Genomic DNA, 17,121 nt, shown 5'->3' with positions numbered 1-17,121 from the left:
TAATAATAATAATAATAATAATAATAATAATAATAATAATAATAATAATAATAATAATAATAATAATAATAACAGCCATCTTTACACTGCTTATTTTTTATCTTTACCATAGTTTTATTGCCTATATTTATGATTTCTACTATTACCCTGCCCATACCTGTACCCCCCCCCATGATACTATTGATTGATTGATTGATTGATTGATTGATTGATTGAATGATTGATTGATTGATTGAAAATTGTATTAACAGATTGCAGAATGGGTACAATACAGTACGGCTCAATACACACAATTGTTAAGGGGATGCAGACCAGAGAAAGACTTTCGTCTTGTTTACATCAGGGTCCCCCATTTTCAATTCATCATAACATACATGACATACATGACATCCTACAGGTACAGTAGACTCCTGAATTTCCCCAAGGGATCAATAAAGGAATCTCATCTTATCTTGTCTTAATGGGGAACGCCACTCATTTAAAGTGATATGTTACCATATTACTGTGGTCTGGTCGGACAGTCAAATCCATATTTGTGAACAAGAACAACTCTCCAACCAGAAACGTAAGACTCAAGCAATGTCATCGAGATGAGAGATCAGACGCAGCCTCTGTGAATGTTCTGTGGACCGGGTGTTTTTTATCAGCTGTATTCAGGGGTGTAAAGTACTTGAGTAATTGTACTTCGTTACAATACTTAAGTACTGTTTTGGGGGATTTGTACTTTACTCAAGTATTATTAGGTTTGTATACTTTGTACTTTTACTCCATTACATTTCAGAGAAAAAATACATACTTTTTACTCCTTACATTTAAAATGCAGACCTACAAAGTACAAAGTACAAATCTCACAGGTCCAACCATTTAATTAGTATATTTTAATTGTTTATCTGGCCGAACTAACGTTAACGTTATTAATCCTGCAACCGCAGGTAAACAGCCAATCAAATCCCCATCAATGGAAAATGAACCCGCCCATACCCATGCTGATTGGTCCTTGTGCAACACTAGAAAGCAGGGATCTTTGATTAAACACCTGCTATCAGAAGAATAGACAGTCAGATCCGCATTGTGCTGTGGTTAATATTGTGATATTATTCAGGGTACTCCAGTATTCTGTCTTTAATATTGTGATATTATTCAGGGTACTCCAGTATTCTGCCTGTCTTCAGCATTGTCTATCGCAGAACACATTCCATTGTGGGCAGAGTGTATGCTTGGTTTCATTCCAGCCTTGCCTAAACACCAGCTGATGATTTCACTAATTGGCTCACCTCTTCAACTAACTCACCTGGTGCAATGTATAGTTAAAATGAAAACTTGGCCCACGATGGAATGAATTTGAGACCCCTGGTCTATCCCTTTCAAAAAAAAATTTACTTTTACTTTTTAGTACTTAAGTACATTTAAAAGTAGGACTTTTTGACTTTTACTCAAGTGTGTTTTTAGCCAGATACTTTGACTTTTACTTGAGTCAGATTTTGAGACGGTACCCATACTTTCACTTAAGTATAATTTCTGGGTACTTTTTACACCCCTGGCTGTATTTTATAATAAAGTTACTGTATCAAGGTACGTGTACCATGTCAGAAAGTGAGTTATCCACATTAGCCCCGAAAAGCGGCCATTTCTTTTACTTGAATTTGAGGACCTGCATACTTTTTTTGCAAAGCTTATCTTTATACTTTATACTTATAGCACATGCATAAGCCTGGTCCCTTTTGAAAGATAACATTCTGAAGTTTCTTACACAATAAAGAAAAATCACTTTTAGTGCTAATGAAATAGAGTAACATAGGGCTGAACTTGAGTTGTACTTGTACTTGTGTACTCACGTTTTTCTGTAGTAGTTGCAATATCCAAAAGAATTATATCCAAAACATTGTGTAAAAAAAAAGAAAAAAAATCGTCCTAAAGAGGGCCCGGATACGGGCCGTTGCATGTTAACAGGATTTATTCTCTGCCAGAAGAATGTTAGAGAACGTTAGAGCTCTCAACTCAACTTAGATCACACTTGAACTCTATTTGAGTGAATTATGAATATCTTTATTAACCGTTGCAGGTGCACCATCTCACACGTCATAAGAACTCAACATTCTAATCAAGTCAAGTGCTCCTTTATTAACCCTTTCACTACCACACTACAGAAGGTTAACCCTTTCACTACCACACTACATACGGTTAACCCTTTGTCGTGTGGCAGTGAAAGGGTTAACCTTATGTGTGTATTGTCGCAGTGAAAGAGTTAACCTTCTGTAGTGTGGTAGTGAAATGGTTAATCCCTTTGTTGTGTGGCAGTGAAAGGGTTAACCTTCTGTATTGTTGCAGTGAAAGGGTCAACCCTTTGGTAGTGTGGTAGTGAAAGAGTTAACCCTTGTTGTGGTAGTGAAAGGGTTAACCTTCAGTAATGTCACAGTGAAAGGGTTAACCCTTTGGTAGTGTGGCAGTGAAAGGGTTAACCATTTGTCGTGTGGCAGTGAAAGGGTTAACCTCCTGTATTGTCGTAGTGAAAGGGTTAACCCTTTGGTAGTGTGGCAGTGAAAGGGTTAATCCCTTTGGGGGGAAATGCAGGTGTCATAGCAGCATGGGGGAGGGGTGGGGGGAGGTACTGTAATAATGGTATAACTGGGTGCTTGGGGTGCCAGTTAGGTCAACAATATTTTCGGCAGGTTTGTGAGTCAATATCTTTAATTATTAATTATATTACTAAGGGGTGTGTGTGTGCTCTCAAAGGGAGAAAGTGGAACTGGATAGGGCATACCCTTAGGAAGGACTCCAACAACATCACTAGACAGGCCTTGGACTACAACCCGCAGGGGAAGAGGAAAGCCGGTAGGCCGAGAAACACCTGGAGACGTTCCACACTCCAAGACCTAAAGAACATCGGAGTGAGCTGGAAAGAAGCAAAGGCCCAGAAGAGAGTGAGATGGAGAGCTCTGGTGGACGCCCTATGCCCCCCAACGGGGTAAAGAGGATTAAGTCAAGTAAGTCAGTGTGTGTGCACACACGCGTGTGTATGGCGTATATAGATGTGTAAAAAGAATATAATAACCTCCCATGGTAGGGATAGCAGATATATAGGGATAGCTGAGAAACCACCCTCTACCCCCCCCTCCCTGAGGTCTTAACCCTTTCACTACCACACTACCAAACGGTTAACCCTTTCACTGCGACAATACACAGAAGGTTAACCCTTTCACTGCCACACAACAGCAGGTTAACCTTTTCACTGCCACACTACAGAAGGTTAACCCTTTACTATCACAGGTAGTGTGATAGTAAAGGGTTAACTTTCTGTAGTGTGGCAGTGAAAGGGTTAACTTACAGTGTATTTCAACTGTACCACCAGACCACTCCACATTGTAATCGTTGCCTCCTTCGATCTGTGTACAAGCTGTTGAAAGCTCCTCCGAATACACAATGTCCAAATGCATCAACGTCCGCACCCCCTGAGAGCCAGAGAGCGTATTACAGACGGGATACGTTGCAATGTGGTATACACACAGACACCTGACAGTCTGCCCAGAACATAAAGACTACAGAGTATACACACCTGACAGTCTGCCAGAACATAAAGACTACAGAGTATATACACCTGACAGTCTGCCAGAACATAAAGACTACAGAGTCTACACACCTGACAGTCAAGTTCAAGTTCAAGTTCTTTAATAGTTGTCATACAGAAGTACAGAATACTTTCATACAAAATGCTTCTTACTGTTACGCTCCAGAGACTGTGCTAGACAAGATAGTATCAAATAACATAATAACATAATATAGCATGAATTTAGAAGAAGAAAATGAGGTCACAGTTGTTCGGTATAGACATATGTACAATGTTCTGAGTTACCATATAATATACAATACACAATACTATGCAGTGTACTAATGTACAGTACTATCTAGTGCAAAGCAGAAATGGGATGAGGTACAATTTTAGGTACAATTTACAGTAAGGTGTACGAGTTGTAGTGCAATCCTTCATCCATAAATATAAAGTGTGGGGAGTGGGTGCTACAGTGTGTTTGTTTAAAGTGGGTGTGTGCTATAAAGTGTGTGTAGTGGGTGCTACAGTAGTCTGCCCAGAACATAAAGACTACAGAGTATACACACCTGACAGTCTGCCAGAACATAAAGACTACAGAGTATACACACCTGACAGTCTGCCCAGAACATAAAGACTACAGAGTCTACACACCTGACAGTCTGCCCAGAACATAAAGACTACAGAGTCTACACACCTGACAGTCTGCCCAGAACATAAAGACTACAGAGTCTACACACCTGACAGTCTGCCCAGAACATAAAGATTACAGCGTCTACACACCTGACAGTCTGCCCAGAACATAAAGACTGCAGAGTATACACACCTGACAGTCTGCCAGAACATAAAGACTACAGAGTATACACACCTGACAGTCTGCCCAGAACATAAAGACTACAGAGTCTACACACCTGACAGTCTGCCAGAACATAAAGACTACAGAGTATATACACCTGACAGTCTGCCAGAACATAAAGACTACAGAGTACACACACCTGACAGTCTGCCAGAACATAAAGACTACAGAGTACACACACCTGACAGTCTGCCAGAACATAAAGACTACAGAGTATACACACCTGACAGTCTGCCCAGAACATAAAGACTACAGAGTCTACACACCTGACAGTCTGCCAGAACATAAAGACTACAGAGTACACACACCTGACAGTCTGCCAGAACATAAAGACTACAGAGTCTACACACCTGACAGTCTGCCCAGAACATAAAGACTACAGAGTATATACACCTGACAGTCTGCCAGAACATAAAGACTACAGAGTCTACACACCTGACAGTCTGCCAGAACATAAAGACTACAGAGTACACACACCTGACAGTCTGCCAGAACATAAAGACTACAGAGTCTACACACCTGACAGTCTGCCCAGAACATAAAGACTGTAGAGTCTACACACCTGACAGTCTGCCCAGAACATAAAGACTACAGAGTCTACACACCTGACAGTCTGCCCAGAACATAAAGACTACAGAGTATACACACCTGACAGTCTGCCCAGAACATAAAGACTACAGAGTCTACACACCTGACAGTCTGCCCAGAACATAAAGACTACAGAGTATATACACCTGACAGTCTGCCAGAACATAAAGACTACAGAGTCAGTCTACACACCTGACAGTCTGCCCAGAAGATAAAGACTGTAGAGTCTACACACCTGACAGTCTGCCAGAACATAAAGACTACAGAGTCTACACACCTGACAGTCTGCCCAGAACATAAAGACTACAGAGTATACACACCTGACAGTGTCAGAACATAAAGACTGTAGAGTCTACACACCTGACAGTCTGCCCAGAACATAAAAACTACAGAGTCTATACACCTGACAGTCTGCCCAGAACATAAAGACTACAGAGTCTACACACCTGACAGGCTGCCAGAACATAAAGACTACAGAGTACACACACCTGACAGTCTGCCAGAACATAAAGACTACAGAGTATACACACCTGACAGTCTGCTCAGAACATAAAGACTACAGAGTCTACACACCTGACAGTCTGCCCAGAACATAAAGACTACAGAGTATACACACCTGACAGTCTGTTTAAGTCATGTACAATAGATGGAATTATAGATAGATAGATAGATAGATAGATAGATAGATAGATAGATAGATAGATAGATAGATAGATAGATAGATAGATAGATAGATAGATAGATAGATAGATAGATGGAATTATAGATAGATAGATAGATAGATAGATAGATAGATAGATAGATAGATAGATAGATAGATAGATAGATAGATAGATAGATAGATAGATACAGAGTCTATACACCTGACAGTCTGCCCAGAACATAAAGACTACAGAGTCTATACACCTGACAGTCTGCCCAGAACATAAAGACTACAGAGTCTACACACCTGACAGTCTGCCCAGAACATAAAGATTACAGAGTCTACACACCTGACAGTCTGCCCAGAACATAAAGACTGCAGAGTATACACACCTGACAGTCTGCCAGAACATAAAGACTACAGAGTCTACACACCTGACAGTCTGCCCAGGACATAAAGACTACAGAGTCTACACACCTGACAGTCTGCCAGAACATAAAGACTACAGAGTACACACACCTGACAGTCTGCCCAGAACATAAAGACTACAGAGTATACACACCTGACAGTCTGCCCAGAACATAAAGACTACAGAGTCTATACACCTGACAGTCTGCCCAGAACATAAAGACTACAGAGTATACACACCTGACAGTCTGCCAGAACATAAAGACTACAGAGTCAGTCTACACACCTGACAGTCTGCCCAGAACATAAAGACTACAGAGTCTACACACCTGACAGTCTGCCAGAACATAAAGACTACAGAGTATACACACCTGACAGTCTGCCAGAACATAAAGACTACAGAGTACACACACCTGACAGTCTGCCCAGAACATAAAGACTACAGAGTCTATACACCTGACAGTCTGCCCAGAACATAAAGACTACAGAGTATACACACCTGACAGTCTGCCCAGAACATAAAGACTACAGAGTATACACACCTGACAGTCTGCCAGAACATAAAGACTACAGAGTATACACACCTGACAGTCTGCCAGAACATAAAGACTACAGAGTATACACACCTGACAGTCTGCCAGAACATAAAGACTACAGAGTATACACACCTGCCAGTCTGCCCAAAACATAAAGACTACAGAGTACACACACGTTTAAGTCATGTACAATAGATGGAATTATAGATAGATAGATAGATAGATAGATAGATAGATAGATAGATAGATAGATAGATAGATAGATAGATAGATAGATAGATAGATAGATAGATAGATAGATAGATAGATAGATAGATAGATAGATAGATAGATAGATAGATAGATAGATAGATAGATAGATAGATAAATAGATAGATAGATAGATAGATAGATAGATAGATAGATAGATAGATAGATAGATAGATAGATAGATAGATAGATAGATAGATAGATAGATAGATAGATAGATAGATAGATAGATAGATAGATAGATAGATAGATAGATAGATAGATAGATAGATAGATAGATTTATAGATAATGTACATTTATGGATATTCTTTTGCCAGCTTTAACACAGTAACTAATAGTACATTGTAGACACTAAGTCATTTACAATAGATGGAATGGATAGATAATGTACATTTATGGATATTCTTATATTAACAAAAAACCTGCAAATATCTGACAGTTTCCAGCGCGTAGCTACCGGCTTCTCCGCTGCTGTCAGCCCAGCAACAACGGTTAAAAGATAAAAACTGAAATATTTGTAAAAAAAAAAACAAGGTTTGTTTGTGGGGGAAAACAAGCATTGGAGCAGCCCAGCGCTCCCAGCGAGGCCTTGGCTAAGAGATCTAGATGAGGTCCCTGACCGGTAACAGGTGGTCCACGCTCCCAGTAATGAGGAGGTCTCCACGGAGACACCTGGGAGAGAAGACGCCTCGCAACGCTGAGTTCGGTTTTCTACTATAGCAAAGCACAGCACACAGCCAGAGAAGACCACCAAAGTGTAACACGCTGTACTGTCTACCCACTACCCCTGTTCCAGGGGTCCAATTTAAAGTCTGGGACGCGTACCTTATTGTGCAGTATAGGGAGGTGTAGTGGTTACTTCCTGGTCTATATATATCTATGGGGAGGTGTAGTGGTTACGTCATTGTTGTGTCCAGCCGGTCCACCTCGCAAAACGTATTTCCCCATCGCCCATTTCTAAATCATCTTGTTTAAAAACAAATAAAGCATGAACATTTGCGTGGTGTACCTTTCCTGTGCATATTCATCCACAATCTATAGCTCAACATGAAAATATTCGCAATGAATCGTAAAAAGAAAAATCGCCAAATTTTATTTCAACCAAAAATGGTTAATAATAATGTTGGTGATAGAAGGGAACTCATTTTGTAACTCAAAAATGGAAAGCTTTCCAATGTTCATGAGGCAGAATTGTTACAATAGCCGATAATCCATTTTCCCAATGAACTCAGAGAGAGGTGTTATAAAGGGGTTCCTTTAAAGGTGCTATAGATACAAATAGGATGTAGACAAATCTATATTCCATCCACAGTGTTTTTAGAAAGGTGCGAAATAAAAGTATTGCTTTTCCCCCACAAAAAAATATTGATGAATGAATTTATCATTTAAACGTTTTTGGCGGGTCCAACATGAATGTTGTTGTTTACATGTTGCAGGCGTGCATCACCTCCCTACTTCCCATTTCCCCACGTGGAAGGCACCTGATTGGATAAATGACATCCTGGTGCTCTAGTGCGACATCTAGTGGCTGACTGTTATCAATATCTACTGTATAACAGCTTTAAGAAACCAGCAGACAGATTTATACTTGTTTAAATCAGGGTAATTGATGAAGTGACAGGGAGCCAGGTCAGGTTTGGAAGAAGAGGAACAAGAGGAGTGTATATATGTGTAACGGTTGTGACAACGTCACCTCAAACTTCGATGCCCCGAGTGGGAGTCGAACCCCGGTCTCCCACACCGCAGGTAGCAACACAGACCGCTATACCAAGAGGTGAATCCACTTCTAAGTACTGGGTCTATGCGTCTTTTGAGGATGTGAGAGTGAGTTTAACCCATAGCACCGCTACTCACCCCAGCCCTTCTTGACTGCGCTTCACGATACCATCCGTTACATATGGACGGTAAAAATATGGTTCTTGGCATTTATTGCTATGGTAGTAAACGGCACTGAGGAAGTAGCAAGAAAGAGCCAGAAAATACAAGTAATAGTGTCTGCAGCTCGAAACTGTCGAAAGTGAAGGACTTCTCAGCAGCACAACAACTAGAGGACATACTAAAGAGGGTTTCCTGCCCTAGAGGTTGCGTTCAGGTTTTGTTTTGTATTTTTGTAGCTGATAGCTGGTAGCTATGCGCTGGCCTGGAAACCACCTAATTTGCTTGCCCTTAGAGCATGGATTTTGATGCATTTGGACATTGTGTATTTGGAGCTTTTGACAGTTGGACAGGTGCCTGGAGCGAGCGAGGCAACAGTTGTAATGTGGAGAGGTGAGCGGTCTGGCGGTAGAGTTGAAATCCATTATAGCTTGAGGTGAAGAAGACAGTGGACCTCAGGGGGGGGGGGGGGGTTCTCAGCGGGTTTTTCCCCTTTTCTTTTTGTCTTTGTTAATTGTTATAATTTTTTTTCCTTTTCTAAAAAAGGGAATGCTATTTATGTGTGTTTATCCTAAATACAAAAAATATATATATCAGAAAAAAAAGACCTAGATGTATCTATGCCATCTACTAGACATAGTCCAGTAGATGGCGCCGGTGACGCAACAACAGCAGGTGCCAACCGCCGTTGAACTTCACTGAAGAAGAAGAAAAAGAAGAAAAAGAAGAAGAAGAAGAAAAAGAAGAAGAAGAAAAGAAGAGGATGAGGAGAAAAGAAGGAGAAGAAGTAAAAGAAGGAGGAGAAGAATTTCCCAGGCGCCGCGGCGTCACCGCTTTTCTCCGCTTCCATTGGTCCAAACTCGAGAGGCAGTCAGACACGAGCGCGCCCAGCGCGCCGCTCACATCATCCAGAGCTGGAAGGCACTGCGCGCGCACACACCGTCCTGAGCTGCCTGGGAGAGAGAGAGAGAGAGAGAGAGGAGCACGAGCCCAGTCGGATCCAGTGTACCGTCTTCTAGTGTCGCGAGCTGTTCGGCTTGGACCTCCTGCATGTAGTCCGTCCATGCGCAGCGTCCATGCGCAGCCTCGCGCTCCTGCTGCTCCCGTGTGCCGTGGCGGTTGTGCTGCACTGGTGGTTCGCGAGCCGACCCTCCGTATCCAAACAGTCAGGTACTAATAATACTCTTCCAACTTTTTTAATTTAATTTTTTTAATTAATTTTTTTTTATAATAATAACAAACCGAAACGCTGCCCACGCTTGTTTACACAACAACTGTGGAGTTGCGTTGTTTTTAAATTTATTTTTATTTTTATTATTATTAGTTTTGCATGGGGAAGTTGTACATGTGAATGTCACTATGAATTGAAAATGGGGGACCCTGATGTAAACAAGATGAAAGTCTTTCTCTGGTCTGCATCCCCTTATCCCTTAACAATTGTGTGTATTGAGCTGTACTGTATTGTTACCCATTCTGCAATCTGTTAAATAAAGTTTTCATTCATTCATTCATTCATTCATTCATGTTTTAATTGATTGTTATCCTCACTTGTCTAATTGTTATGATTGTATATATTGCTAGTATTGCTGTGTGATTTGATATGCCTTTTTTTTCTTAACTCTGTACAGTCGACGTGACTGTGTAAACGAGGGAAAACTCAGTTGCCTTTCGAGTTTATTAAATAAAGGTTTGGTATTAAATTAAGAGGGCTTTCCCCAAAAACAATATGCAATATGGTAAAAAATTTGCTTCTTTGAACAGTTGGCTGATGTGTTGGGCGTTGCTGAGATATTAGACTCTTCAGGAATCATACCACACTGTGTCCCCCGGGAGCCACAGACCGCAAACAGTTTTAAAATAAATTAAAATGCTAGAAAAAGTATTGAGTTTTTTAAATAAATACATGTTTGACAGTGTGAACGTCGTTCAACGTCCACTGCTACTGCTGCGTGGGTGTGTGGAACGATACGAGACAGTCTCTCAGCCCTGGCTGCCTGTCATAATATGCTGAACGCAAGAGTTTACATCCTATAATATAAAGTCTAGAATAGTCTAGAGACCCTGATGTAAACGAGACGAAAGTCTTTCTCTGGTCTGCATCCCCTTAACAATTGTGTGTATTGAGCTGTACTGTATTGTACCTATTCTGCAATCTGTTAATAAAGTTTTCAATCAATAGATTATTTACCATTGCTAGTATCATCAGGGTTGCTGATTTCAAAGCTGGTTGCACGGTGTTTTAATGACGCCGCATGCACGCGCGTAGCCAGGTGGGTACACTTAGCAAGTTGGCGCATCAGTCGAGTGCAGCGCATTCCTGTGTGCACGTGCGTGCACATCCGTGCATGTGTGTGTACGCGTGCTTCTGCTCACATAGCCGGTTGCACGGTGACGGCGTGCAACCCCGTCCCATGATGAGCAACGCACCCCTGAGTATCATCCTGCAGTAGTATAGCGCTGTATTTAACATGGATAATGATTCTGGACACATTAACTCATTCTGCGCCAGTCACGAGAAAACTTGGGTTTTAATCGTTATTTCTGTTATTAGCTATATCCATAAATTTTTCATCCATCCAGCCTGATGTTATCATTGGGAATGGGTCTGAGCTCGCAAAAGGGCAAATACCGCCGCCTACGCCTTCCAGCCGGTATTGCACTCCATTAGAAATGGTGTAGTTTCTTTTCTGGGCCGATCTGAGCCGTGCGGGCGGGGTTTAAATACTCCGGCGGGACTAGCGTTTACAACGATACATCTGCGATGCTGCCCCCCCTCCACCCCACCCCCCCCTTCATATGCAATGCCGGACAATGTGGGACGGACCTCCGCCAGCAGTATTTGGAATGGTGATCAGATAATTGGATTCTTTTTCTTGCATTACATCAGAGACAAGGTAAGAACACTATATATCTAATCTTGCGTTGATCTGATATTTCTTTGTCTCGCGATCAAAGCTATCTGTGTGGACCGTGTTGTGCTTTTTACCGTTGGCTGCGGTGGGGGGGGGGGGGGGGGGCGAGCGCCCCGCTACGAGGGCCATTTCATGTATGCACGAGGAGACATAATAATGATGATCTAGGGTTGATTTCAGGAAGATTCGATAATCAGGCGAAAAATATTCATACTCGTTCAAAATTCAAAACGGTATAAAACGGAAATGTACGGATCAGTTTTTTGCATGTTGACCAGAAGCAACTCACTGACAATCGACGGTGTTATTAGACCCATAGCTATAATATAGGATATATTTTTTTAGCACTCACAAATTTCGCAGTCTCCCCATTGATTAAAGCCCTGGCGTAACTTCTAGCCAGAAGGTAGACGGCGACCCCTGGCGCTGATTGAGTTGAGACACGCATGCCTAAGTGTGAAGTGAACTGATCTTGTTCTTATTTCTATTAATATTTTAACTTTAATTTAGTATTTAAGACCAATTATACACCCATACCAATTATTTGCTTGTTCTTCTTATTTTGGGCTATACAAATGAATTTGACTCGACTTGACCCGTGTAGAATATTCTCTCTCTCCACACTGTAGTCCTTGAGAGATTTTTTTCCGTTGATTGTTTTAAACGCAGATGAGCCGTTGCCCTCCTATGACCTGCTGGTGGGGGTGCTGTCTGCCCGGCACCACTATGACCTCCGACAGGCGATAAGGGAGACCTGGTTGGGGTACCTCAAAGACCACCCCCTGTTCCAACACAGGTCTGTATAGCACGTCGAAGCACGCAACTCTTCCCAAAATGCAGTGTAAAATGGGGGGGGGGGGGGGGGAGAAAAAAAAAACCCACCCTGCCATCCGGTTGAATTTATAATAAAAACAGAAGATACTTGTTCCCTAAATTATAAATTCAACTTGATGGCGGGCTGTATTTCCATTATACAGGCTTTATTTCATTTGGCGGCAGAGTAATTGACTGTCTCCTTCAATCCTTTTATCTTTCAGACTATATAGGGCAAGTATTCTGTTTTTATTTTCTTGTTTTGGATGGGGGGGGGGGGGGCTCACTTCTTCACATCCAGATAGGACGGGCAACAGTTCTACCAATTTTGCCAATGCCAGCACATATGCTCAGTTGTATGGTTACTATATTATTATTATTATTATTATTATTATTATTATTATTATTATTATTATTATTATTATTATTATTATTATTATTATTATTATTATTATTATTATTATTATTATTATACTTTTACTCCTTATTGCCACTGCCTCATCCCTATTGATTGATTGATTTTGACCCAGTAGCCAATCCCGTATCCCTGCTGAAGGCAATTATTGCCCGCTTCTGGAACTTTCCTTGGAACAGTTGCTCTTGTATCAAACCCCAGCATCATCACTCATACACTCCGATGAGATGAGATATTCCTTTATTGATCCCCTTGGGGAAATTCAGGCGTAGCAGCATGGGGGAGTGGGGGGGGGGGGGGGGGGGGGTACAGGTATGGGCAGGGTAATGGTAGAAAGACATAAATGGGCAGTAAAATTGGATCAGAATATGAAAATATGAGAAAAAAATAAACGGTGTGAACAATATAATGAACTCTGAATATAAAAATAAACGGTAGCGTCTTCTATTGGGTGCATTTTTATACACCTGCTCATCAATGCACAATATGGAATCGGCCAATCACGTGGCAGCGACTGTATGAAAGCATGCAGACATGGTTCAGGCTCAGTTGTTGGTCAGACCAGACATCGGAGTGAAGAAGGAATGTGATGGAAGTGACTTTGAGCGTGGAGTGGTTGATGGCGCTAGAGGGGCTGATTTGAGCGTGGAGTGGTTGATGGCGCTAGACGGGCTGGTTTGAGCGTGGAGTGGTTGATGGCGCTAGACGGGCTGGTTTGAGCGTGGAGTGGTTGATGGCGCTAGACGGGCTGGTTTGAGCGTGGAGTGGTTGATGGCGCTAGACGGGCTGGTTTGAGTGTGTGGAGTGGTTGATGGCGCTAGACGGGCTAGTTTGAGCGTGGAGTGGTTGATGGCGAGCGGCTGTTCTGTGGTACGAAAACGCCTCGTTAATGAGAGAGAGGTCAGAGGAGAACGGCCAGACTGGTTTGAGCTGATCAGGGAGGTAATTAATACATAACCACGTGTTGCACCAGTGATATTTTATTCATCATTTATTTATCCAGGAATGTCCCATTGAGATACAAGATCTCTTCTTCCAGGGAGTCCTGACCAACAACACGGCACACACAACAAGTTTCAACATAAAAACAAGGGCATATAGAATATACAGTACAAAAAACATACAAATCAAATACAAACACAGAAGGCCATTTGTGCAGTGGCAAGAAGCATAGTCAGATCAGCGATAGCATCAGGTAAAAACGGTTACATGTTTCATGAAGGGCTAGTCGTAGCATACCTTTAAAAGCATTTTTGTTTGTTTGTTTATTAACACAGTTAAACAGAAGTAAAAACAATACATAATAAGTTATAACGATTGTGAAGGAGAAGTTAGAAGCCTAGAGGCTTATCAAGAACGTCCCCTGTTTTATAAAATCAAACATACAAAAATACAAAAATATGCATATTATAAAATACCAGAATACATTAAAAGATTAGTGTTAATACAAACATACATACACACAGTACATACATGCATATACTGTGTACATAATATTATATAACAACCCACCCACCTGCCTACAAACCTACCCACCCACATAACCAAATGCATACCTACATGTATGACCTGTTATCTACTACTTTTGGATGAGAATTCTTTTGTAGTTTGCTTTAAAAATAAGCAGAGATGGAGATTTCCTTAGCATAGGATCAGCTGCATTCCAAAGATTGGACCCTCTATACCTCACTGAGAACTGCCTAAGTGAAGTACCACAATAAGGTATATGCAGGTCCCTGAACTGACGTGTAGCATATGAATGAACATCTGAATTAAAAGAAAAAAAACTATTAAAACCATTTGGTAGATTGTGATCATGAATGCATTTGTACACAAATATACATATCTGTAAAGAATTAACCTCAGACACAGTCAGAATGTTTAGTTTCTTGAAAAGAGGAGCAGATGGTTCAAATCGATCTGAGAGGGTTGCCAGTCTAACAAATCTTTTTTGAAGTAAAAGAATTTTTTGTAGATTAGATGAATGAGTGCTAGCCTGAATGAGTGCTAGCCTGCTAGAAAAGCATTCACAGTAGGAAGTGCCTCTAGACAAAGTTTCACTTGCAGCGTATTCCATTCCATTAGTTGTCATACAGAAATACAGAATACTTTGTATGAAATGCTTCTTTCTGTTTTGCTCCTGAGAGTGTGCTAGATAAAATAAAAAGATAGTATAAAATAAGTATAAAATAGAGAGTCAAGTACTTGAACAAGTGTGAACAAAACAAAAAAATTCAATATATACATATATATATACAGTATATACAATGCAGAGTAGAGCAGGTAACTGAGTTACAACAATATACACTATACTATACAATAGCTTAAAAAGGGAGCATAGTAGGAGAATGCAGCATTACCAAGCTCTGACTGCATCAAAGGAACATTTAAAAGCATCCCATTTGCTGCTCGTCTGGTATTAAAAAAAGCAAGTATAAAAGGACAGAAGTCTGGAGATATATAAAGGCTGCTTACCTAGCAATGACTTCAGCATAAAAATCAACATGTGTGATCGTTTCCTTTGATACAGAGAGGACCATCCTAAGAGACTGATACAAAGTGCAGTGGTGGGTGGTACAGAGAGGACCATCCTAAAGACTGATACAAAGTGCAGTGGTGGGTGGTACAGAGAGGACCATCCTAAGAGACTGATACAAAGTGCAGTGGTGGGTGGTACAGAGAGGACCATCCTAAAGACTGATACAAAGTGCAGTGGTGGGTGGTACAGAGAGGACCATCCTAAGAGACTGATACAAAGTGCAGTGGTGGGTGGTACAGAGAGGACCATCCTAAGAGACTGATACAAAGTGCAGTGGTGGGTGGTACAGAGAGGACCATCCTAAGAGACTGATACAAAGTGCAGTGGTGGGTGGTACAGAGAGGACCATCCTAAGAGACTGATACAAAGTGCAGTGTGGTGGGTGTGAGAGCCTGTGCACCTGTTACAAAACGAATCCAGCTTTTTAAGCAGGGAGGGAAGGAGCATGCATATAAATCACATCGCCATAGTCTTATTACAGACACTCTGCACAATTCTCTCCCTGGCTTCGGACGGGAAACATTTCTTTAAAACGGAAGAAAAAGCCCAGTTTAGGCCCAACTAAAGTTTAGACGAGCATCTCCCTGAACACATGCGGGGGGCGCGACAGTGGCTCAGGAGGTAGAGTGGTTGTCCGGTAATTGGCTCCTCCAGGGGCCGCCGCGTTGAAGTGTCCTTAACCGACGAGCAGATCGGCACCTTCCAATGGCACTCCTCTGTTGGAGGTGAATGTGAGGCGTATTAAGTTGTAAAGTGCTTTTGGGTATAAAAGCCGCTATATTATAAATGCAGTCCATTTATATACCATCGCATGAAACCTTGAGGATGTGCATCGGGCTGCAGCAGCAGAAGGAGAGAGCACGTCGCCAGCTTAACAGAAGGTTAACCTTTCGCTACCACACTTGGTTAACCGTCTGTAGTGTGGCAGTGAAAGGGTTAACCGTCTGTACTAGTGTGGTAGTGAAAGGGTTTACCTTCTGTAGTGTGGTAGTGAAAGGGTTAACCTTCTGTAGTGTGGTAGTGAAAGGGTTAACCTACTGTAGTGTGGTAGTGAACGGGTTAATCATCTGTAGTGTGATAGTGAAAGGGTTAACCTTATGTAGTGAAAGGGTTAACCTTCTGTAGTGTGGTAGTGAAAGATTAACCTTCTGTTGTGTGGTAGTGAAAGATTAACCTTCTGTTGTGTGGTAGTGAAAGATTAACCTTCTGTTGTGTGGTAGTGAAAGATTAACCTTCTGTAGTGTGGTAGTGAAAGATTAACCTTCTGTAGTGTGGTAGTGAAAGATTAACCTTCTGTAGTGTGGTAGTGAAAGATTAACCTTCTGTAGTGTGGTAGTGAAAGGATTAACCTTCTGTAGTGTGGTAGTGAAAGGATTAACCTTCTGTAGTGTGGCTGTGAAAGGGTTAACCCTTTGTCGTGTGGCAGTGAAAGTAACAGTCTGTATTGTTGCAGTGAAAAGGTTAACCCTTTGGTCGTGTGGCAGTGAAAGGGGTTAACGCCTAAAACACACCATGGAATATTGTATATCACGGCTTCTAAAAATGCTACGCATTTTAATTCATAAATTAAGATTTTTAATCACGGTTAATGGGTGGATTGTGACATCCCTGCTCCCTGCCTAATAAAGAGGCCACTGAGTGGACATCATACATTAATACAGAGGCGCAGAGATCAGGGTGTGACGCCCCGTTCGCGTCTCCATGGTAACCGTGTCAGACGACATTCATCGCTTCAGAGAAAT

General features: G+C 41.6%; 1 protein-coding gene across 1 annotated transcript in view; it reads left to right on the top strand.

Moving 5' to 3' along the window:
- Positions 1-9,655: 9,655 nt before the first annotated feature.
- b3galnt2 (beta-1,3-N-acetylgalactosaminyltransferase 2) overlaps positions 9,656-17,121 on the top strand; it is a 75,286-nt gene continuing 67,820 nt past the window's right edge. The window contains exons 1-2 of the mRNA XM_084322049.1: positions 9,656-9,870; positions 12,282-12,408. Coding sequence (XP_084178175.1) covers positions 9,777-9,870; positions 12,282-12,408 — 221 coding nt within the window. The 5' untranslated portion in view covers positions 9,656-9,776. The remainder of the gene's footprint in view (positions 9,871-12,281; positions 12,409-17,121) is intronic.

The sequence above is a fragment of the Notolepis coatsorum genome (genome assembly GCF_963971535.1).
Source record: "Notolepis coatsorum genome assembly, chromosome: 9".
NCBI lineage: Eukaryota > Metazoa > Chordata > Actinopteri > Aulopiformes > Paralepididae > Notolepis > Notolepis coatsorum.
The sequence above is the reverse complement of the archived record's forward strand: the minus strand, read 5'-3'. Positions and strand labels throughout refer to the sequence as shown.